Source organism: Corythoichthys intestinalis, chromosome 5 (assembly GCF_030265065.1).
Source record: "Corythoichthys intestinalis isolate RoL2023-P3 chromosome 5, ASM3026506v1, whole genome shotgun sequence".
NCBI lineage: Eukaryota > Metazoa > Chordata > Actinopteri > Syngnathiformes > Syngnathidae > Corythoichthys > Corythoichthys intestinalis.
This window is the reverse complement of record NC_080399.1, coordinates 28,262,339-28,289,941: the sequence shown is the minus strand read 5'-3', so window position 1 is coordinate 28,289,941 and position 27,603 is coordinate 28,262,339. Positions and strand designations below refer to the sequence as shown.

The following is a 27,603-nucleotide window of genomic DNA, read 5'->3' as shown; positions in this document are numbered from 1 at the left end:
ATGAGGCATTTGGTGCAGACACACACTGTTTGTGACACCTTGTGGTGGAGGAGAGAGAGAGAAAGAGTGAGGGAGGATGGGGATGAGGAGAGGGAGGAGGATGATTAGGTTGAGCAGATGTAGCAGTATCGCAGCCAGAGAGGAGAGCTTCACTTTCTCCTTCACCCTCCTACTCCTCATCTCTTTCCTCTTCACTGTTGTGAGTCACGGACATGAGTTCAGGTGAGACCACCTTTTATTCACACCCTTCCCCTTCTTTCAACTTCTGTCAGACTTGAGCTTTCTTCTTAAGCCTCCACATCAGCAGAGAGGAAGAAATAATCACGCTGCGTGTGCATCTCGTGTTACCAGTGAAAGCTGACATGCCGCCGCAGCATCTGGACCACCGGAGAACACCCTCCTCCGCCTCTTGATTGACAGCTGTGCATCATCACACAGCTTCTGCTGACCCTGAACAGCACGCCGTGGGAATTTCCGTGAGTTAATGCTGATTCTCATTTTGTGTGTGTTTGCGATCCATTTGGACCCAATGCCGTCACGTGTTTAGTCATCTGTCCGTTTTTTACCAATTGTTGAGACTTAACCTTCAGGTTTCAATGAAGCCTCAAAAAATAAGTATCAAGTTGAGTCCCCACTAAATTTTAGGCAATTCTAGTCAGATAATAACTTGGGCTACCCAGTTGCAATATTTCGTTGCTTGTTCGCGTGTACTGTACTATCTGTAATGAATAGAATAGAACGCCTTTTTATATGGTGAAACTACCATATTTTTCAGACTATAAGTCGCATCTGAGTATAAGTCGCACCAGCCCAAAAGTGCGCAATGAAGAGGGAAAAAAAACAACAACATATAATTTGCACCAGAGTATAAGTCATATTTGGGGGGGAAATTTACTTGATAAAATCCAACACATAGAACAAATATGTCATCTTGAACACACACATAAGTCGCTCCAGAGTATAAGTTGCATCCCCCGCCAAACTATGACAAAAAAACTGCGACTTATAGCCCGAATAATACGGCAAAAACAAAATTGAGATGCAACTCCTAGCTTGTTTCAAGAATAAAAATTAAAAAGAATGCAAAAATGAATCATATAATTGCTATGCTGCATTACTAAATTATGCTAGGTCTATAATAATAAGACACTTTTTTAAAAATTGTTTTAATTTTTTTATTAAAGCATCACCGCTGTAGGTAGAATGAGCCAAAAAAAGCCAGTAAAACTGCATTTTACAATACTAAACTTGTATTAGTCACTTTTATTAATTGCTGCTTGACTGAATAGGCCTCTTTACGGTTTCAGGTCATTTGCCCTCATTTAAGACAAAAGGGCTCATGCTGACCTGTGGAAACAACATTAATCACGGCACCAGCCAACAGGTAAGACATTCACCCAATGTGCTACATGTCGGTAAAAATTCATAATAATGATTTAGAAAAAGGTTTTGTTTTGTCAGCCCGTTAAGAAAATATGAATAGAAGCGATATGATGACGGCCTCATGATTCTCTTTTTAAAATGTTTTTAAAATCAGTACAATTCTTTTTGGTCTGCCCATTATTTGTGCTGTTAATAAAACAACAAGAAAAAACATTTGATTGGCATGACTGCCACCACTTCGAAGACTGTTGTTTCAGTACACATATTTTACATGACTAGACGGTTAGGTCCTTACTAGTGCCTGCTCCAAAGTCCTTCTAAGTCTTTTCATTTTGTATTTGACTATCCCAATCCGTTAACATCTATTAGTGCATCAGAAACAGACTTTTTTTTTTTTTTTTTTTTTTACACTAGCGCATGTGTTTGAAGCAAGTTCGTAATTCCATTACAAAGAGAAGTAGAGGAGCACTCGAGCAGTCCACTGCTTATGCAGACAAATTGAAAGCATCACCATATTTAGTAGAGTGGGCACTAGAACCTCGTTTACGTTTGCCCTCATGCCGCAAAATGTCATCACTCTTTCTGTTCTCATCATCCAAACTGAGTTTGGTAAGCTCATTCTTTATTATGAAATTCTTTTTCTGACCTCTATGACCTTTGACTTCATCACTCCAAAATTTAATGAACTGTCATTTTAGAAACGTATCCTGCAAGTTTGATAATAATCCCTTTATTCGTTCTTATCTTGAACACTAACATACAGAAAAAACAAACAAACAGACCAAACCCACGTAACCCCTGCCTTCTGCAAGTGAAATGGACATAAAACATTTGTAGTAACTAAAAAAAAAAAAAAAAAAAAAAGCCTAAGGAAAAAAAAAAAAAAAAAACGGAACACACGTCTACGGAAGCGTATTGCATTCACTTGAAAAATAAAAAAATGGGAGGCTGTTTTTTGAATTAATTTTTTTTCAACCCTCCGTTTTTCTGAGTAATTTATTTTTGGGGCTGTTTTTTGATTTTTTTTTTTTCTTGGTAGCCATTAGCATTAGCAAGCTCAGGTAAAAATATTTATTTGAAAAACGGCCGCTTGAAGGTGTCGAGAGAGGTGTCTTCCAGTATTGGACTTGCAGGATGCAGTTCGCGCGAGACTTCCAAGTGCGTGAATTTTGAATAAATATTTTTTCCTCGGTAGCCAAGTTCAGGAAAAAAAAAAAATTAAAAAACAAACCCAAAAATAAATTACTTTGAAAAGCGAAGTTGGGGGAAAAAAATAATTCAAAAACAAACCCAAAAATAAATTACTTTGAAAAACAAAGTTGAAAAACAAATTAATTAAAAAAACAAACTTGAAAATAAATTATTTTGAAAAATAAGGTTGGAAAAAAACAAATTAATTCAAAAAACAACCACAAAAATAAATTATTTTGAAAACCAAACTTGGAAAAAAAATTAATTAAAAAAAACAACCCCAAAAATAAATTAATTAGAAAAACGATGTTGGGGAAAAAAATTAATTCAAAAAACAAACCCAAAAACAAATTAATTAGAAAAATGGAGGGTTGAAAAAAAATTCATTAAAAAAAAAAGCCCCAAAAATAAATTACTCAGAAAAACAGAGGGTTGAAAAAAAATTAATTAAAAAAACAGCCTCTCGTTTTTTAATTTTTCAAGTGAATGCAATACGCTTCCATACACGTCGGTTAAAAGTATTTTTTTTAAAAAGCAATTTAGTAAATCCAGTTTGCATTTGTGAATTGTAATTGTGACTAATGTAAAGATTAGTCAGAAGATTTCTCCCTCTCAAAAAATCAGCAGGATCTTGTTTGTGTTCAGTCTGTGCTTTTGAAATGGCTGCTTAAAAAAAATAGTGTTCTTGTTTTGACACATTTTATGGCTGCAAAAAAGTCAAACACATTTTTCAGCAGACAATCGTTAGCTTCGTTTAATTGCACCGCTAAAGGCGCGGGGGTGGCGCGGAAGGCCAGCGGGCGTCCCGGCAGGCTTCATTATCCTAGCCATGGCGGCGAAAGGCGGGAATACACTGTGGAGGCGGAAGGATGAAAGCGCGGTGGGGGGATAATACCTGATCAAAAGAAGAAGGTGTTGGCAGGCGGAGCTGATAAGACTGCTCAGCCTTGCCGAGTCAAACGGGCCATAAACTTGGAGTAGACCTCTATTTTTAGAAATTTGAAGAATAAAAAGTGATTCACTTCACTGAAACGTGGATGGATGTTTGAGGTCATGACATGACATCATTCCAGATCAATCGCCATTCGGTCTTTGATCTTGCCCTTGCTGAAATTTAAAGGGTTGACATCAAAGAGACACAAGTGCCTTCACTGTGAATGATGCGTGCAGCGAAGGTTGATTTGGAAGATTTCACTTTATGAGGTAGTAGCAATTGTGTGTAGATAATGTAATGTAGCACAGGATGTGTGCACTCGTGTGTGTGCGTCCATGTCGGTTGCAGTGTAGCACCTCACAGATCTTTCAGCTTGTGGTGACGTCGCCAAAATGTGGCTCTAAAACCAGGAAGACATGAGAATGTGGTATCTACAAGAGAAAAATAGATAAGTCAAGAGGAAAATTTCAAACACTAAAATAATAGGGTCTTAAAAGCAAGGTAAGAAGTAACAGAAATACAAAAACATTGGGATTAAGCTCACCATGATCGGAAACATGACAGGACTCGGAATGCAGCTCTTAGCAACAAAACAATAATCCGACAAAGACTGAAAAGAAAAATAGAACTACGATAAATACAAATGAATTGGCAATACGGTGATCCCTCGTTTTTCGCGGGTAATGGGGACTTGACCCCACCGCAATTAGTGAAAAACGAAGGGGTTTTTTTGTGTGTGTTCAATGTAATTATTCAGATTTAGCACTGGAAAGAGATAAATATAAGACATGTTTTTTCACTTTTTTCCTCAAAGTATAATGAAAAAATATTTATGTATAAATATATTATGATAAATGGTTTTTAAGCACTTCAAATGTAATAATTATGATAAGTTTTAAACATGTTACTGTCCCACTGAATTATTTTAAATGAGAATAAAGTAGTAGAAAAATGCCTGCCTTTATTAAATTCTTTATTGGGTGAATCCATTTAAATCCACTCAAGCTGCTCACTTACACACAATGAGTTTCCACAGCAACCGTTTAACAAGTTAAACGATGACTGATGCATGCGACGCTTTGAAGTACGTGTCTCTGGCAGGGTCCAACCCAAACATCTGTCAATCATTGTTAACTTTAATGAGAAACTCCAGTGCACTGCCTGATGAACAAATAGCAGTGAGAGGGAGGTAGGGAGAGTGAAATTATGCGATCGGCTTGGGACAGCTCATCTGTATATTTTTTTTAATTGACAAAAAAAATCCGCGATGGACTGAGGACGCGAAGTTTGAAGCGCAAATTTGAGAGGGATCACTGTATAACACAAACCGTTATTAAGGCAACAGTGTTTTTCCTGCCAACTTCCTGTGTATAAAAATGGTAAATTTAAATCAATTTCATCGCTGTAAATTAAAGATACACGATAATATCGGTCACCGATAATTATCGGCCGATAATGGCAATTATGACGTCACACAGATAATCCAGTTGATAAAAAAATTCAACCGATAATGCAATCCGATAATTATATACTTGATTTAGCCTCCAAATGTGCGCAACCGAAGAATTCAGCACGCCGCCTCCTCAACCCCTCCCCTCTCTGAAGCCCCTGAGGGAGGAGGGGTTGGGGAGGCTGAGTTACACAACAAGAAGTAGTTCAATATTATGGCGGCTGTTACTAAAAAAACGACGCTCTCGCCATCTGCGAAACATGTACCGTAGAAGTTCCACGAAGGAGAAAGAAAGCTTCCTCATTCAAAACCACTAACCCAGCAGCCATTTAAAACTGCATCACAAAGATTTTTGGAACGAATATGAGGCTGCTGCTAGCGGGAATGCTAAAGCTATTGTAAACGCTAAGTTAAACTACAGGGCTTGTGACGATACAGAGTCGGGCTGTTTCGGAATGCAGCCCAAGGCGGGTGGGAAATTCGCATCTAAGGCTAAACACCGGCACGACTGGAGACCGATAGTCGGCAAGCAGCCGTCTTCCGGCCTCGGGACCTCCGGCGAACACCCCGGTTTCTCAAGCGTTTCCCCACCGCGTGCGAGCAGAGCCAGGACCCGAATACGCCGCGGCGAACCGGCCGGGGCGGGCGGATTATCCGGTACGAACGTAGCTGCCGCCGAGACGAGACACGTTTTTTTTTTTTTTTTACCTAAATGACCCGAGAACCAAAGCCCTGGATAAAAAAATAATGCAGTTTATACGACCACCATTCTTCATGAAAAAGTGATGTCCAGTAAGCAAGCTTATCATAATGCACAGTGGTTAGATGATAATTTAAACATGGAGAAAACAAAGTCAGCCAGTCAATCATGCATTCAGTATGTAAAATGACGAGCGGTCAGATGATTTTGTAACGCTGCCTTTATTTTCGGCTTAACAAAACTCAGGCACAAAACAACACGCACGCAGATACCAGCTCCAACTCGGTCCAAATAGTACTGCCGTGTATCAGTTTAGCTGCTGTAAAGCAAATGTCGTGAAAGCCGCAAATGTAAACAAAGCGCTGCAGAATGGGTACATGACATCTCGCTCTTTTGAGTTAATCATTTTCACAGTGTGCAACAAAGCATATAACATTAGTAATCACTTTTCAAATTATTTAACTTATTTCTCTGCTCAATTACAGTCACAGTAGATAATCAAATTCTTAAATCAATATTCTGTCGCCACAAATATTATTCAAAATCTTTCCTTCTTCCAAGTTTTTTTTTTTTTTTTTGGATTAAGTGTAATAATGTATTGCTTAAAACAAGGCTGTTAAGATTATTTTCAGCTAGCTATTTTTCTTCCAAGAAATCTGAAATACACTTGAAGCGATGGCAGATAATTTCACTTATTGCCAATAGATTTACACTTAAAACTGACTAGTTTTAAGGAGGTGTGTTTTGCAGTGTATTAATGTTATATATGTTAGGAATGGCTTACTTTTAAAGGCATTTTTGTGCAACTTAGGTATTTACTCTGTAAGTAATTGTTGCCAAAGGTTTACCATTACAGAATGTCAGACAATCTGTCATTATTTAGATGTTTGAATTGACGACTTGTTCATATTTTATGTTGGAAAAAAAGAGCAATAAATTATATGTTTGCACAGTAATATTTTCTTTTGTGTATACTTTAAAATTTTACATAAATCTTTTAATAGAATTATCGGCTTGACATTATCGGTTATCGGTTGGAATGAGGAGGAAATTATTGGTTATCGGTATCGGTTGAAAAATGTATTATCGTGCATCACTACTGTAAATGATGAATTTGGTGTTCTGTGGTTTTCGCAGTTTTTTAATTTAATGTGCAGGCAGTCTCGGCTTAGCTGTAGCATTGTTTTTCCTGCTGCCCTCAGTCTCTTCTGTGATAAAATTGCCATCATTCATTGTGCTGTGGTTTTTGATACGTAAAATGGATCATTTTTTAAATTTAAAGTGTGCGTGCGTGTGCGTGCGCGTTTGTATGTGTGTGAGAGGAGCATTTATCCCACTGCATGTCACGTTGTAATCTTCTTATAACGCACTGCGGGGAAAAAAGCAGCAAAAAGCCGCTTTTGATTCGCATTTGGCAGCTCTAATCTTGTTCCCCCCAAATCCCCTCAGAGATGATTTTTGTCAAGATGATTCAACTGAAAATATCAACATTCCATGTGCATAATCGTGTTGGTATTCACCAGATGTTGGTAGGAAATTTCTTTTTAAAGTGAGCGTAAGTTATAATTTGACATTTTAGATAATGTTTGGGCTTGTTGTGCATTTGTAATCCCATCCTAGATTTGTTGCTGTCATTCCTGTTTTTATCTGAGGATCAGCAAGATTTAAATCTGTGAAATTATTATTTTGAATAATCTGTTTGAATAATCCAATTCAATCTGATGTGCATACTCGCCAGCCTTACTGTTTTACTGTTTTTGTTGGGAGTGGGTGTTTTTTTTTTTTTTTACCCAGTGGAAACATGAATAAATCCCTATTGATTTTGAAGGTGATCTCTAGATATCTGATGCAGCCTAATGCCATTTCATTTTCAGTGAGTTGTCTGTGATAGGAGAGGGTCAAACACTCACACTTTTTAAAGAATCAAAAATCACAACTCGGTCAAGCCGCTTTTCCAATGTTATTGGGGCATTTTGCATGCACAACTGGATTCAGGTCAGATGATTGACTTGGCATTTGCATAACTTTCCACTTCTTTGCCTTCTAAATCTCCATTCATTCCAGAACAACTCCAATCCCTCCTCAGTTGAAACATCTCTCACCACCAAACAGTGCGTCCAGACAAGCGTAAATAAAACGGAGGCTGTTTCCCTCAATGACCCGGAATAGTTGACAGCCTGGCTTACTAAAGATGAAACTGCGTTGACTTTACCTAACATGAGCCTCAAGGCGAGATAACCGATAGGATGTATGTACCGTATGTTTAATATATATATATATATATGTGTGTGTGTATATATATATTAGGGCTGTCAAACGATTAAAATTTTTAATCGAGTTAATTACAGCTTTAAAATTAATTAATCGTAATTAATCGCAATTAATAGCAATTCAAACCATCTATAAAATATGCCATATTTTTCTGTAAATTATATATATATCCTGTAAAATAATTTGTTGGAATGGAAAGCTAAGACACAAGATTGATATATACATTCAACATACGGTACATAAGCACTGTAGTGGGCATTTCACTCTACTGTCATTTAAATCTGTCTATGCTGTCCTCACTCCGAAGCGTCTACTTTTTCCAAAGCTAGACAGCTAGTGAACGACGCCTTAATAATCAGACTTCTTCCTTTTTCATCTGATTTATTAATAAAATGACCTTAAACCACAGTCCTCTTTAGACCGTAGTGAAACTACAAAAAAAAGTACACAAGCATTGCATTAGCAACAACGTTAGCTTAGCATGCTATACAGGTTCACTAAACATAAACAAAAAGCGTCTCATACAAAAAATATAACATTTCGCTTACTATAATATGTACATTCTTTACAACAACCATACTTACGGACAAATCTTGTCCAAGGATCATATAAGCACAACATTACAACGTAGGTGTCAGCCCGAGACGTCGTGCAGCCATATTGAACTGGCAAGAAAGCAATAAACCATGTCGCAAAGCGACCACAAGAGTTCGCTGTTAGACAGCACAAAAAACCTTGCTGTAAAACTTACCAAAAGGCAGAATACTGTCTGAGCGGGACATGTGCGTTAATTGTGTCAAATATTTTAACGTGATTAATTTAAAAAATTAATTACCGCGCGTTAACGCGATAATTTTGACAGCCCTAATATATACATATATATATATATATATATATATATATATATATATATATATATATATATATATATATATATATATATATATATATATGTGTGTGTGTGTGTGTGTGTATGTTTAATACCTTAGTAACAATGGTTAATATCCACCAGAACAAAAGTACTGAACTACAATGTAAACATGGGCTTATGACCCAAGTAGTTTTCAAAGTACAAATATATAACTTTCAACTCTATTGATTTTTTTTTTTTTTTTTCAAATAAAGGTGTAATAAATAAAGGTGTAATAAAGTTGTTTGCCAGTCTAGTTAGAACATTCCTTTCTTTCTTATTGCTTTTCAAAGCATGTCCCAAGATGCTTATAGTCACTGAGCTCTCATCAAGCAGAAGTTGTCATCCCCGAATGTGAGCTAGATGGAGAGCATGTCTTCCACTACTGGGCTTGTCGCCATGGAGACCAGCATCTTCCCTCGCATCTTCTTCTCACTTTTTCTGGTGCAAAGCTCCCAAAGTGGCAATCCCACTTTTTTGTTTTTCATATTGTCTCCTGTTTTCCCTCTTGCCCCCCAACCAATCCTTCCATTAGTGTTCATTTTCATGCATTCTCGATGACTAACAACAACCAAGTGTCACTTTGACATCAAACCACCTGTCCCATACTGGCGGATGATTGGCACGTCCCCGGTGATGTAATATCCCGCAGCAGTGATGGACCATAAAGCAAGCCCGGTAAAATAGAATATCTTTATTGTCGTCTCCCTGCCAGACAAAGAAGCTCCTCCTGCATGTCCTCGTGAATTATTCATGAGACACGGCATGCTTCCAATAGATTTTAATTTTTCCATGCAACACATGTTGAATTACTTAAAAAGCTATGCCAAAATGGAAAGTGTTACATTTTTGGGACCATGGTCACTATGGTGGATGTCTATTCAAAAGTTGTCATTAGCTTAACTCATTCATTCCCAGCCCAGGTTACAGAGTATGTGTTCTTGTAGTTAGTAAGTGAGCACACCTATTGACAGCAATAGACGTCCAATCCATTTCAACTAGGAGGGGCTGGAAGCAAGTATTCGATCATTTGATCTTTGGAAGCCAAATAGTTAAACTTCTGTATCTGAGGTACCAAGAGATTTATTAAACAAAACAAAAATAAATAAATAAATCAGTGTGTACCCTGGCTACTACCCATAGTTAGCTGGGATAGGCTCCAGCACCCCCGCAACCCTTGTGAGGATAAGCGGCACAGAAGATGAATGAAGGAATAAAATTCTTAGTGCAAAATACACACAGTAACACTTTTATATTCATGTCTTTATTTTCCTTTTTGTTAATTTTATTTTAATGTACCTGTTTAAAAACATTTTTTAATAATGTTTATGTCAATTATAGGGCTGTCAAAATTATCGCATTAACGGGCGGTAATTAATTTTTTTAATTAATCACGTTAAAATATTTGACGCAATTAACGCACATGCCCCGCTCAAACAGACTAAAATGACAGTACAGTGTAACGTCCGCTTGTTACTTGTTTTTTGGTGTTTGGCGCCCTCTGCTGGCGTTTGGGTCCAAGTGATTTCATGGGTTAGTACCATGAGTGAGCATGGTGTAATTATTGACATCAACTTGCCTGGCACGGCCAGACTGTTCTCCCTGTGTTTTTCAAACACTGAGAGTATAGTCTGGGACCCAGTCCATTAACGGCCTCTCGAGCAAGTACAAAATCAATGGACAAATCAGATTCGTTTATTTGCGTGACGTGTTCTTAACGAGCAACGTCACTCTTCCGCGTCGGAAGTCGTCTCCACAGCAACACAGATGGCGAACAGGAGAGCCGAGAATATGTTCCAATCCACGGTAAAATCAGTTTTAAATGACCAAAAACACATCGACACAAGTCATTGACAACAGTCTGTCTCACGCTAGCCATGTTGAATAAACTCCGCTCTCCTCGTATGTTTACTTCCGGGCGCAAGTCCCTCGTCCCGCCCGTCGCTGATTGGTCCACTCCGCTGTCTGTTTGCTGTGGCTTGCGCCGCCCTGGAAATTTTATCCGCTTAATGGTGGCCAGAATCAATAGCTGGAACAGCGGTGAGTCTGGAGTACCAGGCTAGACATCAACAATGGCGAGCTACTAGTTTATTTTTTGATTGAAATTTTTACAAATTTTAATAAAACGAAAACATTAAGAGGGGTTTTAATATAAAATTTCTATAACTTATAGTTCTTAAAAGATAAATGTTAGTACAAGTCTTTCTATCCATGGATGGCTTTAAGAGAATGTTAATGATGTTAATGCCATCTTGTTGATTTATTTTTATAATAAACAAATGCAGTACTTATGTACCATATGTTGAATGCATATATTTGTCTTGTGTCTTATCTTTCCATTCCAACAATAATTTACAGAAAAATATGGCAAATTTTAGAGATGATTTGAATTGCGATTAATTACGATTAATTACATTTTAAGCTATAATTAACTCGATTAAAATTTTTAATTTTTTGACAGCCCTAATTTATTATTACTTGTGGCTTTCTATTTAATTTGTGTTTCATTACTTCATTAATTACTTCCATAATATATTTTTTTGATAAATCATTCAATTACTTCATTCATTTATGCATATGGCAGACAACACTCAGGTGACTTGACGTTCTGCTCTGAGACCCCTAATTTGGCCAAATTTCAAAATTGTCTCATATGCATGTGTCATACATCATTGGAAAGCTTAAAATCTCAATTTTCAGGGGGGAGAAAATTTTTGAACAGGAGGACATTTAGAAAAAAAAAAAAAAATTTAAACAGCAAAATCCTAACTGGAGGTGAGAGCACGCGAGAGCATAATTAAAGACGCCATGATTTTAATGAGATATTATTACATACTTACCTTTTATCGATCCAAAAACTCCACGTAACATGTATCAACGAGTGTCAAGACACAGCTGTGAATGGTCACAGCCGGATTTGGGGGGGATTTTATGGGTAAAACATGGTAATATAACAAGGGTCGCAATGCAGAAATCGCAGACATCAAGGAGTGGTTGAGATTTTCTTTTTCATATGTTTACCCTTTTAAACCTTTATTTTTCTTCAACTTTGTTTGGATCGATTATTTATTATCTAACATATCGGGGAAAATGTGACAGCATTAAAAAAATATATATATATACAATTAAGGGATAGTTATGAGGTAGATATCCATGACCTTTTTACGGACACCAATTTTTTCATTGTGACGTAATTTGTTTAAAAGTTTAAAATATGCGAGTGAATAATATTTTAAAGTCGTTTTTTTTTTTCTTTGACAAAATATTAGACATCAATTAATGATTCTAAGCTAAAAATGACAGACATTTTGAATAATAAATATAATTACTTACCTTCTTTTTATGGCTGGGTTGAAAAAGAAGCGGTTGCACGACGTCTTTAAACGGGGGTTTCCAGGGTAAAACGGACAAATTAAAAATAGTTTGGGGGCTTAATGCGCCATGAATCTACTATTGCAGCATATAGACATATTATTCTATCAAACACAACAGTTCTTTTGGCTTGAAATAAAGCAGTTTATTGTAAAGAGGGGCGCAAGAGCAGAAACTGCTTTTTCAGCCTTGTCTGTGTTTTCCATCATATAATACTACAATTAGATGACAAAAGTGGGCCATGAAATATTATCTCGTAGGCCACTATTGGCCCTAGGGCTGCAGGTTTGAGACCCCTGTCATATATAAATACGATAAAACTATTTAGGGGAAAAAATTATAATTCATGCATGAATGGGTAAGGTGTGTTTTTTGCTGATTAGGGTTTTTATTTTTCTTAGTTTGCATAATTGCCCCACTTTCTATCAGTTAATTTGTTGTTTACTTTTCGGAACCAACCCAGATGAAGGTGCAGTATTTTGTTTTTGATTGTCACCACCATCATGTTTTGATTGAAATTAGTAGAATGATTTGTTGATTGGTATAATGTTACATATATTGGCTGGTGACTTAGTCATTTAATTAAACCAAAATTAGTCACTTACGCACTCACTTACCGGACTTTCTTACTTACTGTACTTACTTGCATGAATTCTTGTTTAGCTAAATAATTTCGTTGAAGCACTTGTGACTTAGTATCAGCATCATGTCTCGAATTTATAGCAAGAGAAATTTAGACCAGACCGCAGAAGAAGCAGTTACATTCTAGTATATCCAATGAGGACAGGGGCATTTATTTTCACTGTTTAGCCATCTTGAGCCAAGTGTAGGGTTGGGTTGCATACATTTTTAAAGAGACATACTCCCTCCTGCATCAACAGGACGAGAGTAATTGCTGGAAGGGGAGAAAGTAACTGCATGCTCCCCCTCCTTCTTTCCCTCTGCCACCTTTTGATGAATAAGTAAACACGTACAAGAAGGCAGTTGCTTTAAAAGTCTCCAAGTGGGAGGACCGACGACCGGCTGTTTACTTGCTGATTGCTTGCAAATGCACACACACCTACACACACGCGCACATGCACACACACATGTGTTGCTTGGAAAAGCTGTGTCAGCGCTTGTTCCTGCATTTCAAAGCAGCCCATACTGATGCAGAATGTGGCCAAAAAGTGATTCAATGGAATGGATTACTTTATAATCTTGTATATTAGACAGAGGATGGGAAAGGAAGAATGGAATCCTCTGTTATTTAATCCAAACCACTGAGCATTTACAATATTAAGAATCCTGTTATACTAATTGAATTTATTGAACCTTTCTCTTTTTAATTGTTAAATCCAATCTATTCTAACTCCCAGTCAGTGGCAGTGAAACATGATCACACAATATCAGCCGTCCCTGTTGAATTGGATTTAATGTCATTGGCAGTGAATGAGTTCAGGGTTACAAGCAACAAAATAATCCAGTTGTAAATTATATTGCTTACACGAGTGAAACAAACTGCAGAGCAAAGAAAAGGTCCAGCGAGAGCAAATTCATCACATTGGATAACCAACTTTTTTATTTTATATATATATAAATTTGTACTGCACAAATGACATGAAAAAAATAAGGGTTTTATAACCCCCCCCCCCCCATTTGTTAAAACTACTACTGTACAAAGAACCCTTTTATATAGCTATAGACAAATTTCCAAGGTACTTCCGCTTTACTTCCTTATGTTTGCTTGCAACTTCCGTTTTAGAATTTCTCCATCCAAAACAGCAGTGGAGCTGGAGTAACATTACTCATCAAAATCCCGACACGGGGAGGACAACACGTTCATGAAGGCACATGTGGAACCAAGCTCGTGCCGGGTGTTTTTGTAGCCATGTTACTGCTGTGTTATGAAAGGTATGTTCTTCCTACTCCTGCATTTTCATGTGTCCGGTGCTCCAAAAATACTGAAGCTAAAGTCTTGCGCATGAAACGACCTGTTGCCTTTGATATTGTTATTACGATGATGGTTGTAATTATGATTATCTTTAATATTATTTTCAATTTCTGTACCGGCTGCTAGCCTGTTGCTAATCAGTACATGTTGGATGACACAATTATGTCAACGCACAAATGTGTTACAAGTTTTTGGTTCGTTTGTTTACAGGTGAAAAACACTGTTAGGCATGGGGAGACAAGTTAATGTGCCTCACATCAACACTTAGTGTATGTTGATGGACATATATCGAGACTACGTCGTTTTATCCAGGGGCGGCCAAGAGGCTGGGGCAGGAGGCAGTGGCTCGCCTTGCGGTGGACCGTCAGCTCCATCCCGAAATCTAACTACGAGTTTTTTAACTCCTGCAACCTTAAGATACGCTATTAGAGCTAGAATTCCCAAAGACAGCAGGAGAAAGCCCATGTGGAGGCCGTATTGTCAGGTGAAAGTTTGCCGATGCTCCTGAGATCTGCTGTTTCGTATCACATTCTCGTATGCTATTTTTCCAATAATTTTATGAATTGTGATTTATTGACCTGTTTTGCACATTCACCAATCATTTTAATAAAACAAGAAATGGAATCATGTTGTCCAAATGTTTTATTGCGATCAATATCTGCAATAAAAAAGAATAACATACTTTTTTTGTTTATATGTACATACCTTGTAGTACTTTCTTGGAACAACAAAATCCATGTCAGCCCTTCTGCATTCGGCAAATGCCATATTATTTGTAATTTTACCTCATTTTGGTCACTCAAGTGGCCGGTGTATCAATCCTCACGTCAACACAGGCTGACCGGTTGATATAATTTTGTATACGAATGATCAACGAAGTGATAAGAAAAATCATACATTCTCATCTACGTCTCATCTACGTCGTGCTGAATCCATTTTTGGAGATTCCGTGGGTTCTCTGGCTTGGTTTTGCAATTTTAACATTGTCAACACAATGCTTACTTCAACCGCATATCATGTTGTTCTTTCTAAACCGGAAGGTCGGAGCAGACATTTGGTGGGTGGGTATAGGTGCAGGTGGGTATAGTTTTTTTCCTCTTTCATTTCTCAGGTTTTGGATCTGGACTCGATATCAACAGATCCTCAAAATCAGGTGACTCGGACTTGCTTGGTGTGTTTGGTGTGACTCACATGTAAAAATATATGATAGGGACATCCCTAACTAAGATGAGCACTGATCGTGTAGTTATACATTTTCTTGACTGTTAACCAGTTAGAAATTGCCCGTTAACAACCTTTAACAGAATAAGTGGAGGATAAAATAATGGAAATCTTGAAATAAATTCTATTTCATCATCAAAATAGTAATGACCTTTACTGCCTCCAAAATGAGCAATTTTAGATTTTGAGCACAGAAAAATAGATTTTCGAGCGCATAAAAATATTGAGCGAGCAAATAATGATTTTGATTTGAGCTCTTAAAATAATATTGTGCAAAAACAAAAAATCTGCTCTGGGCTCCATAACTGTGGTTTTATCCGCTCAATTCCCCGCTCCTGCTCTTGCTCAATCTCAGGAACCCTACGCTCGCTGGCTTGTTTTTTCTGCACGCTCAGTTTTGCAGACACTTCACAAATGCGCCACGAACCCAACCAATCAGAGAGCTGGCGGAAGTACACCGGTGGCCAGTGTTCTTCACTTGTACGTATGAGCAATGAGCGTTCAAGAGGAAGCCTAGCATTTATCACCCGGAAATGTAAAGTCATGTGGACTTTTGATACATTGCTCTCAGTAAAATGTCTGAAAATGATACAACATTGTTTTAGAACCCGGAAATCCTCTTAAAGAGCTTTAATTTGACATGCAACCAAATTCACATCTTTGATGTTGGCATTATTTCATCCGAAACTTTGCAATCACGTTCATCTTGCTGAAAATTCACTTTGCTGTGGTTTGTCGGTGAAAAACTTGACTTTTTAGCCGAGATCTCAAGATGCACTTGTCATTACAATTTTGAAAATTCGGAAACTATGAGTTTTTGTCATTGCTCTTGGGTGGAGTCTGATGAATCACACAGAAGTGGGGAACTAATAACACAGCTGCACAAGGCCAAACATCTTCTGTGTGACGGTCACGCCCCGAGGGCTGAACTTTTTGTAGTAACAGACACAGTGAGTCATGTGGCATTGAAAACCGACTCAGTTTTGTCTCCATGATCTTTAGTCCAATACATCCATCCTTACTGCATCTATGGCAGTAAAAGCATCATTCTCACAATAGCAGATACTCACCGTAGCGGAAATTTAATGTCTAACGCCTGTGACGAGATGCTTGCTAAATCATCCAAAGGCCATCAGAGCTGCATTTTAAACAACAACCGCACCGCACCGAGCGGGAAAATAGGTCATGTGTGCTTCCTGACACGTTTGTGAAACCACCTTGCATGGAAGCGTCAATGTGAATCTAGTTATTCTGACACCTTTATTGACTCGTGTGTATTTACTGCATCTTGTTTTTCGACACAAACTGTCATCCATGTTCTATGGCATGTTTGAAACCTGGCGATTCCTCATTAGGGATGCTTGAGAACTGGAGTGGTTGCTCACCTTTCACAGGGCTTATGGAGAAAAATAAGCGTTCAAACTTTTGGCAACGTAGATGTTATCCATATATGTGAATATGAATGTGAAATCCGGTTTCCATTTCCATGCCGTACTGATCAGAGCAACACTGTTAGGTGGAGTCAAAGCGGCTCAGTCTTGAACGTGGAACTGTAGGGGCTCCTTGGATGACGCTAATGTGGATAGACGCTCCTCGGCAGTGGTGGCTCTGACCCACATTATTTAGCGTTCTGCCCTGAGGCCCGCCGAAACGGGACAGAGAATAACGGCCAACTAGGTCTTTTCATTTGTATAACAACAGTCTCTGGGGATTCCAGTACATGCAGTTAAGTGATTGAGCCGTAATGGTGTATGCAAACTTAGACAATTAGCAGTACTTCAGTAGACTGAGAAGGTGTCTTCACAATGTTGTTTTTATACACTCACACACCAGCCACTTTATTAGGTACACCATGCTAGTAACGGGTTGGACCCCCTTTTGCCCTCAGAACTGCCTCAATGATTTGTGGCATAGATTCAACAAGGTGCTGGAAGCATTCCTCAGAGAGTTTGGTCCATATTGACATGATGGCATCACACAGTTGGTGCAGATTTGTCAGCTGCACATCCATGATGCGACTCTCCCGCTCCACCACATCCCAAAGATGCTCTAGTGGATTGAGATCTGGTGACTGTGGAGGCCATTTGAGTACAGTGAACTCATTGTCATGATCAAGAAACCAGTCTGAGATGATTCCAGCTTTATGACATGGCGCATTATCCTGCCGAAAGTAGCCATCAGAAGTTGGGTACATTGTAGTCATAAAGGGATGGACATGGTCAGCAACAATACTCAGGTAGGCTGTGGCGTTCCAATGATGCTCAATTGGTACCAAGGGGCCCAAAGAGTGCCAAGAAAATATTCCCCACACCATTACACCACCACCACCAGCCTCAACCGTTGATACAAGGCAGGATGGATCCATGCTTTCATGTTGTTGACGCCAAATTCTGACCCTACCATCTGAATGTCGCAGCAGAAATCGACTCATCAGACCAGGCAACGTTTTTCCAATCTTCTATTGTCCAATTTCAATGAGCTTGTGCAAATTGTAGCCTCAGTTTCCTGTTCTTAGCTGAAAGGAGTGGCACCCAGCGTGGTCTTCTGCTGCTGTAGCCCATCTGCCTCAAAGTTCGACGTACTGTGTGTTCAGAGATGCTCTTCTGCCTACCTTGTTTGTAACAGGTGGTTATTTGAGTCACTGTTGCCTTTCTATCAGCTCGAACCAGTCTGGCCATTCTCCTCTGACCTCTGGCATCAACAAGGCATTTCTGCCCACAGAACTGCCGGTCACTGGATATTTTTTTCTTTTTCGGATCATTCTCTGTAAACCCTAGAGATGGTTGTGCGTGAAAATCCCAATAGATCAGCAGTTTCTGAAATACTCAGACCAGCCCTTCTGGCACCAACAACCATGCAACTTTCAAAGTCACTCAAATCACCTTTCTTCCCCATACTGATGCTCGGTTTGAACTGCAGGAGATTGTCTTAAACCCTGTCTATATGCCTAAATGCACTGAGTTGCCGCCATGTGATTGGCTGATTAGAAATCAAGTGTTAACGAGCAGTTTGACAGGTTTACCTAATAAAGTGGCCGGTGAGTCTATGTCTCTGTTCCGGGGATTGGTTTTGTCAAACCTTCCTGTTGATTGAGAGCTTGACTTGTGTGCGTACATCTTTTATGGTGTGGAGACTATGGGCTCTATTTTCTTAGACAGTGCGGCTGTGCTCTAGCATGAAGACTAGATAATGATCAGGAGTGAGGATGAATACTCTAATTAATTTGTCACATGTCGTTTTTCGCTTTGGCTGCCATTGACAGTGATAGACGTCCTGTCCATGTGGATTGGGAGGATGGCAGCAATATTCACTGAGACGTGATCATTCAGTGCTAGCCTTCCCAATTAAAATGGATTGGACATCTATCACCATTCGGTAGGAAAATGAAGCTCTATTTTTTTGTCTATAGCGATGCTTAGCATTCCAGTAGATTGACAGAGCCCGTTCACAATGTTGTAGCAGAGGCTAAACACGTTATTGATGTGTTCCCGCAGTGAGCCGACAGCCCGCAAAGTCAAAGCAAAGCCAAAGCATCAATCACCTCACATGAGTCGCCTTTACAAGTGTGCCATCCATCTTGATGAGACTGCACTGAGAGCAGGGGTCCTCCACGCAGGGCACTGCCACTCTCCCCGCGAACCGGGATGAACGTCTCTACGAAGGGCACCTTGATTGAGGCACCCTCTTTTACCGCTAAACGTGAAAAACATGATTGTCATTCAGAGCCACCCGCCATTGTTGTCCTCAAACGCTAAGAAGGTAATGATCGGAAGGAGGAAGAAGCAAAGACATAAAACAAACAAAATGGCAGTGATGTGTCATAAAGTTGAGTCAACACACACGGCTTCATTTATTTATCGACACGAATTAATTTCCATATAGATGTACTGTGAGCAACCACTGACTAGTGAGAGATTGGAAGGGGGGGGGGCGCACTAAGATAGCGAACAATGAAAAATGATTCAGGAGAATCTTTTAGAGGCATTCAACATTTTGGCCTTTGAGAGATGCTTGATCCGATTGTCAGTAGAGATGGGATGCTCGAGCCTTCCTGCTCGAATCTGATTCGAGCAAATGAAGTAGAGGTGTGTCAAAGCAGTGTTCCGAAAACGGCGTCGAGCAAGCCAAAAATCACGTGACCACTGCTGACAAGGCCTCGAACGTCACAGATGTGTCAGCGAGTCACACTGTTTCCACAGGAAACTGAAAACACGATGGGAGCCCGCCCGCTCAATCGGTGGGAATGCGCCTTTTTGGAGTTTCAAAAGGTTCCCATTCACCGTGGATATTTACTGTGGGACCACTGGACTTACGAGGAATTGAGTAAACATCTTGTTTTGTATTATGTCAAATATTAATACAGCGATTACAAAGTAAACACTACAATCTTTCTTTAAATAAAGGACTACTTACTTTTGATCATTGATAGGCATGTAAAAAGCTCTCCTCATGCTCATCAGCAGCACGTTAGCTGCACAACAACTGCAGCCGCCCTCGTCCGGGGAACGAACTGTAAATTGCTCTCCGCTGGGCGGTTTCCCGATCCGCGAAGACAATCGACAACCCAGTCGTCATGTCAATAAGTCCAGGCTAGTTATGTGTGATTTTCCGCTTTGAAGACTTTAAAACATCACTCGGTTCAGGTTAGCATGTCGGCTAGCTGTCACGTCTTTTGGTTTGTTTACATTCTCCGAAGCCGGGGAAGAGAAATTTCTCGTCATCTGCGCTTTGCTAAATTGTTGTATATCGTTGAATCGTCTCAAAATATGATTCTAATTCACATAATAATGCCATTTATGACTTTTTTTCTCCTGTCGTATGCTCTTTAAATTTCATTAAATTCATTCACATTGTTATACACTAGATAGTGGCATACGTTTATTTAGAATAGATACAAATACGACACAACCACCCTCCCAGAAATTATTCTTAATTAAAAAATAAAATATTTCACAAACCTTTCCTTACTTTTATTCGGCTCAATTATTTCCATCTTATGATTTTGGAAACCCTTATAGTATGCAATAAATAATATCCCTGTTCCCAAGCACTGTGCTTACTCTACTGTAATATTTACAAAAAAACAACAATACAGAGTTACTCCCCGACATCTAGGACGAGCCACTAACAAGACTAGCACCGTCGTGTATTACAAATACTGCTTTGTATACGTCTTCACAGACAAAGCAATGACATGGCCTTAAAAAGGTCAACTTTGTGTAAATCACACTAATGACGACACGATCTCACAGTTGAAATAGATGACATCCACTTAATTCTATTGAAGATATGTAATGCTGAGGCAATTTGACTTTAGTTTTAAAAGGAAACATGCACTGTTTATCCAGTAGATGGAGCTCTTGCAGTGTGTCAAACGCCTTGAAACACTGATTCAATTTAGGGCAATTGTCTCAAACGTGGTTCATTGTTTCGGAAAGCTTCGGTTTTTCCATCCCTAATTGTCAGTATGTGTGTACCACTCTTAACTCATTCACGCCCAGCCATTTTCACCGGTGCAACCGCCTTTGCTCCCGGCCATTTTACTGAATTTTGACTGATTTTGCAAGGCCCACAGGAAATTCTGTTCTATTGCTATTTAAACATGGACCCCACCAAAAGAACGATTGGTGAATATAGTGATATAGTGATAGTGTGATAGTGTTATAGTGTTCTCAGTTGGTCTTTGTGACATAATAAAGGGTACACAGTACATGCGACGAAAGCTTTGTGATGCATGAGTGTGATGCAATATGCTGAAACATTAATTGCTGCAACATTAATACATGCAATACAATGAAACATTAATAGCTGAAACATTAGTACATTCAATATGATGAAACATTAATAGCTGAAACATTGACACATGACAGGACTCTCTTCTTTCAGCTGGAAAAAAAGTTAGTTAAATATCTATTTCCATTCTTTAGAAATCAGCATTAGAAAATAGCTGAGTTTGAGCAATTTTCCAATTTCTGATGAAAAATTTCTGAGAAATTGAGCTTTTTGTAAAAGCATACATTTCAAACATAACTTTGACTTTAACACAGCTATGTTTGGCTTTAATGACATTCCAAACATCTAAATAATGTTTTCCTTCTACAAAATAACATAAACAAGACAAATAGACATTTTGATAGCAAAGTAACAATTTATTTGCACATGGCTGGATTGTTGGGCTGGGAGATGGTGCTGTTGTGGCCGCCGCGGCTGTCTCGGCGGATGGGGTGGACTTTTCCCTCGTCACCGCCTGTAGTGTCTCATCAAAACGGATTTTTTGTAGTCTTTCTTTTGTGGTGACCACTGCCTCGTGGTGGAGTTCGCCTGGGGAACTTGTGTGGGGTTAGGGTTCCTGGGGGGGAACTGGTTTGGCCGTGCGCGTTTCCCGCTGAGTCGCGGGACACTGGAGGGTGCAGGGGACGCGAGGGGCCGAGCACGGCGGCACGCATTCTGCTCCGCGAGCAGCACGGACTCAACGGTATCATCCGCTGCACTGGTGGTCCCAGTCGTTCGGCTCGGTCGTCCAACGCCTGGCATCCCGGGCGTCCTCCCGGTTGTTCTGCTCTGTCATCCACCACCTGGCATGCTGTCGCACTTGATCGTTTGTCGCCTGGCGTCCCGGACGTCCTCCCGGTCGTCTTGCTTGGACTTCCCATGCCAGGCGTCCTGGACGTCCATTCAGTCGTCTTCCTCCGGCGCCCCGGCCGGTTGTTCCGTTGAATCGGGTTGCGGGTCTTACCAAATGTTCCACTGCCCTCCAGTGGCCAGTTTTATTGCTTTAAAATCGATTTTCAGCATTGTGTGATGGAGCAGAGTTGCATTCGAACATAGAGAACACGTAAAAGACGTATAAATAAATTTTTGGGACACTGAAACAATTAAAAATAGAACGTATTTATACGTTTTTGGGAGCAAATGAGTTAATTAAAGGGATCCACGGAAAGAAAGGCTTGTACTTCTTAAAAGATAAACGTTATTATGAGTTAAAATAATTTGATAATGAAACCCCTCTTGATGTTTTTGTTTTTATACAATTTGTAAAATTAGCAAAGTACTACCGTGCGGTTTCAGCTTGCTTTGTTTAGATCAGTGGTTCTTAACCTTGTTATGCTATCGAACCCCACCAGTTTCATATGCGCATTCACCGAGCCCTACTTTAGTGTTAAATAAAATATGATTTTTTTTTTTTTCAAATCCAAGACATATAGTTTTTCTACTGGTGCACAAAATAAACCGTGCAGAACAAAATGTACATAGTGCATGAACTCACAACAAATTACATACCTGCTTTGCGATCAGGTACGCAACTTCATATGATGTTGTGAGGATTGGTTTGTTAATTGGGTACAAATCAAAGAGCAGGCAGAGTGGCCTTATCTTCGAGTTTGGCTCTGTTCACCTTGAATTCAGCAAACTTTGTGTTCATATATTCCCTATCTCCATGTAGCTTTTCGAAGTGTTCCTTTAGTTTTGCCAGTGAGAGGCTAGAGTTGCTCAACTTAGCATTGCAAATCATCTAGCTTGGATGCTGTCTCCAACCCCGTTCTGTGATACATGAGAATCCATATTGAATATATTCGTCTGACCACTTTCGTTTTGCTCGACATAGTTAATATGGATTCAAATATGAAGAAAGTAAATATACAACGTACTACGCTGACTTTCAGACGTTGTATCACTCCCGAGTGCACTTAATTCTTCGCAGCACTGATTGGCCAAGCAATGTCATGTGATCATCTGCAGCCAGTGACGGCCAAGCGGGGCATGCCATCATGTATAGACAGGATGAGTCGGTGTGTCTTGACCCCAGCGGCAGAGGCTCCACCGAACCCCTGAGACCGACTCACCAAACCCCTAAAGTTCGATCGAACCCAGGTTAAGAACCACTGGTTTAGATGCATACAGACAGAACATACTTCAGATTCCTTAAGAAAATACTTAAACGTAGCAATATCAAATAAGGGTGGTTTAAATATGCTAAGTGACTCATGTGGTCAACAGATCAACAATCTGCTTTAAAGCTACCACTAGAAAACACAATGCCTAAAGGTATGAGGGGGAAACACATGCAAAAAGTATTCTGAGGCAATGAAAAGGTGATAAATGACTCAATAAAAACACAAACAGTCAGCACTCGCCGCTTTTAACCGATATGCGGATGTGACATCTCGCCGCATAGAAAGAATTGGAGTAACCCGGTAGTGTTCATCTAATGACCGTGACAATCTACGTCATCGCCCCGAGCCTCCATTGCACACATAAAACATGGCGCCCTCCGTAGGTCAAAATATGTACTAAATATTATAGATTTGTAAATCAATGGCAATATTTTATGTGTTTCTAATAACATATTTCAGTAAAAGAGAACAATTGTGGCTTATTAGGGCCTAAAAGTCTTTAAGTCTGATGTTCCCTTTTAGAGTGCATAATGGAAAGTCATTTCACCAAGCATTCTAGTTTAGTTTTACACAGTATGCTAAGGAATAGCAACCCTCTCTGTGATAAACAGTAAATGGATGGAAACACAGCAAGCCTTAATGAATAACGGCTGCAACTCCTTGTCATGATTTCTGGTAGTGAGAGGCCGCATGCTGAGGTTGATGTGGATGTTTGCGGACAAGATGAGGTGTCTGAGGAAGAGATCCACATTGCCTCTGCTGGGCTTCCTAGTTGCCTTCTTGCTGCTCTTCAACCTCTACGTGGACATGGATGGATATGTGCTGGTGAGTGGCAGTCACTGTTTAAACTATTTTGTAATACCAAAGGAAAATCCTAAAAAATAGGTTGTTAAGAGGAAACGAAGAAGGTGAGGAACTTATCATTGTCTCAAGCTCAGTTTCCTTACGTGACCTGTAAGAACGGATGCTACTGCGTCAAGCTTTCTTATACTCCACCTGTCCCTGCGTAATGTGCATTTTCTCACCAAAATACTATGTTTTTCATTAGTCTTTTGACTTTTCAGCAGGATACAGAAAAGCGCCAACTGGGCGAGGCATTGATGCATCCCGCCAGCACGGAGCGATACATCCACACCTTCCGAGACCTGTCTAACTTCTCTGGGACCATCAACGTAACATACCGCTATCTTGCGGGGGTCCCTTTGTCAAGGAAAAGTAACCAAATCACTTGAGTATTTGATGAGTTGTGTGATATGTTGTAATCATCAGAGTACCTGATCATCAGTTCGTTTGTTTTGGGCACACTCTGGTTTGAAATTCTAATCATATTACTTGCACCAAATGTCAAAGTAACATTAACCCTTTAACACCTAAGCCTATTTTGGCCGAATTTGCATGCCTTTGATGTTGCCTTTATATTTCAAGGAAAAAATTGTTCACAATGGCCAAGTTGGGTCCCTTTTTTCAGGATACCTTGAACTTCATGTCCAAACTGTTTGTTTTCCTCACTGACCGATTTTAATCCACATTTTGGACCCAAAAAGACAAAAAAATGCCAAAATCTTTTTTCAAAATGTGTAATGTTGATGTCCCACTGACAACCAAACGTGCTCGACCAACCGTTTTGAAGCTTGATAATATTTATTTAACTTGCTAGGATAAACATTCAATAGAAAAAAATAAGATTGAATAGTTTTATGTTTGACAATTCAACACAAGCAGCAGGTATGGTCATAGGCGTTTTTGGCCTTTACACATACTATGGTCAAAACAGGTTATATGCAGTGCAAAATAGTAAGAAAAAAAATTATTTATATCATCCAACACAAAAAGGGTTTGGAGGACCCTTATCAAAGGTATACATGTATATGCAATCAGGCTTCTAGAACACACATCTATATAAAAATTGAAAAGATTCATAGTGAAAAAAAATACATATATAACATTAAAAAAAATAGTATTTTCAAAAATATTGACAAGAAGTTCCGTTCAATTCAAATTTTTTTCAGGCATGTGACCCAGTAAAGGGTTTTTTTGTTTTTGTTTTTGCGCACTCAATAAAGTTTGTTTTTGAACAGGTCACTGAGCTGCGTCACATACAACATCACACAGCCTACTTTTCCGCCGTTTGAGCGCTACTGTCACTTCTACTCGCCGAGATGCCGACTAATCCGAGGAAAACAACGACAAATACAGCTCATCCTATTCCTCGAGTTAATGAAAAAATGCATTAGCTTGCGCTAAATTTAGTTTTCGATTCATTTTGCACGTTTCAAAGTCGCTCGCTCAATCCAACCAGCCGTTGCTTGCTTTGCGTGTCTCCTTTTCCTTAGTTGGCGCCTAGCTTGGCAATTTATTAAAAATGTTCACATTAGGTTCGTCCTTCCTGACATCACGACGGCTCTTGGGACATGTAGTCTTTTGTGCTGCTTTGGTTTTGAAAAAGGAGAAGAAATGATGGAAATATGGAGATAGACACATGGTCCATGCAGCGTTTTAATGCATATTTATGAGTGCAATAAAACTATCAAACTCAAATGACATTATCTCCCGTTTTACTTGGTCGATTGACTTCAAATAAAAACTGGTGTGGACATCAACTTCTGTACTTTCAAATGAGAGCAACCAGGGGCACGTGGGTGACGTAATTACAGTGTTACGAGGGTTCAAAGATGATATGCGTAAACGTGTCGCATCTGACACGTTCGGTGTTAAAGGGTTAATCGTAACACATCTGAAACTGTCAAATCATGATCGACATGAGTTATCCTTTGTCATTGTTAGAGTATCTGACCATTGGGCTGTCGTCAGTGAAGCGGAAACGAGGGAACTACCTCCTAGAGACACTCAAGTCGATTTTCGACCAATCCAGTTACGACGAGCTGACGGAGATTTTGGTAGTGGTCCACCTGGCTGACTTCGACCCACTGTGGTGTGAGAACCTGCTGCAGGAAATAAGTCGCAAGTTCTCGCATCACATCATCGCCGGCCGCCTGCTGGTGATCCAGGCCCCCGAGGAGTACTATCCGTCCCTGGACGGCCTAAAGAGGAACTACAACGACCCCGAGGACCGGGTCCGCTTCCGCTCCAAACAAAACGTGGACTACGCCTTCTTGCTTAACTTTTGCACCAATCTCTCTGACTTCTACATGATGCTGGAGGATGACGTGCGCTGCTCTCGTAACTTCTTGACGGCGCTGAAAAAGGTAATTGCCTCTCGGGAGGGCTCCTATTGGGTGATGCTGGAGTTCTCCAAGCTGGGCTACATCGGCAAGCTTTATCACACGCGGGACCTTCAGCGCCTAGCACACTTCCTGCTTATGTTCTACCAGGAGATGCCGTGCGACTGGCTTTTAATACACTTCCGTGGCCTGCTGGCCCAGAAGGACGTGATACGCTTTAAGCCGTCCCTCTTCCAGCACATGGGCTACTACTCATCTTACAAGGGTGTTGAGAACAAGTTAAAGGATGACGATTTTGAGGAGGATGCAGTGGACATTCCTGACAACCCGCCGGCGCGCCTCTATACAAACATCCCTGTATTCGAGAGCTACGACGCTAGCAAGGCCTACAGTGCCGTGGATGAATACTTCTGGGGAAAGCCCCCATCCACAGGGGACTTCTTTGTGGTTGTCTTCAACAAGTCGGCCAAGATCAGCAGAATCAAGATCACAACAGGGTCGGAGGACAGGCAGAGTGACATCCTCCATCACGGTGCTGTGGAAGTGGGCCAGAGGCGTGTAGAGGGCAAGCAGGATGGCCAGTGTGCCTCCTTCATAACTCTGGGGGAGTTCAAAGGAGGCAGGGTTGAGGTCCAGGACGTAAACAGGAAAATTGGCTTTGACGTGGACTGCGTACGCGTCGTGGTGACAGCCAGCCAGAAGGAGTGGCTCATCATCAGAACCATTAGTCTATGGACCGCACAGCCCGGCGGCCCGTTGATCAAGTGACAGATCAAATCATGAACGTATTTGTGTTGGATGACTGCTGGGAGAATCTGGGGAAAGTCTATATTTTCTTGTGTATTATGTTTTTCAACAAATTTTCCCACGAGTGTAAAAAAAAAAAAGCAATCCGTAATCCCCATTTATACTTCGTTTTTTAAATATAAAGCCTGAAATAAGTTCATCTGTGTCTGCTGTCTTGTTTTGGAAGTTTGGAAATCAAACTGCTTCTAAAGCAGGTGACACACTAATACTGACATTCCCCCAAAATTTCTACATTGGTCAGGAAATCATTCGAAGATATTCTACAAACAACTAATAAACAGAAAAACAAGCTTCTGCTCTGAAATGGAATGAGTTCATCACTAGTAGACGTCCAATCCATTTGAAGTGGGAGGG

General features: G+C 39.9%; 1 protein-coding gene across 3 annotated transcripts; it reads left to right on the top strand.

Moving 5' to 3' along the window:
• Positions 1–75: 75 nt before the first annotated feature.
• LOC130916319 (alpha-1,3-mannosyl-glycoprotein 4-beta-N-acetylglucosaminyltransferase C-like) lies at positions 76–27,590 on the top strand. Of its 3 annotated transcripts, none has more exons than XM_057836953.1 (6): positions 76–222; positions 293–476; positions 1,308–1,384; positions 23,940–24,085; positions 24,328–24,475; positions 26,045–27,590. In XM_057836953.1, the coding sequence occupies exons 4-6, from the start codon at positions 23,951–23,953 to the stop codon at positions 27,208–27,210; spliced, it is 1,449 nt and encodes a 482-aa protein (XP_057692936.1). In that variant the 5' UTR covers positions 76–222; positions 293–476; positions 1,308–1,384; positions 23,940–23,950; the 3' UTR covers positions 27,211–27,590. The 3 variants fall into 3 exon arrangements, with proteins under 3 accessions (XP_057692936.1, XP_057692934.1, XP_057692935.1); XM_057836951.1 differs by having other exon boundaries at positions 24,325–24,475; positions 26,045–27,587; XM_057836952.1 differs by having other exon boundaries at positions 86–222; positions 352–476; positions 24,325–24,475; positions 26,045–27,587.
• The last annotated feature ends 13 nt before the right edge of the window (positions 27,591–27,603 follow it).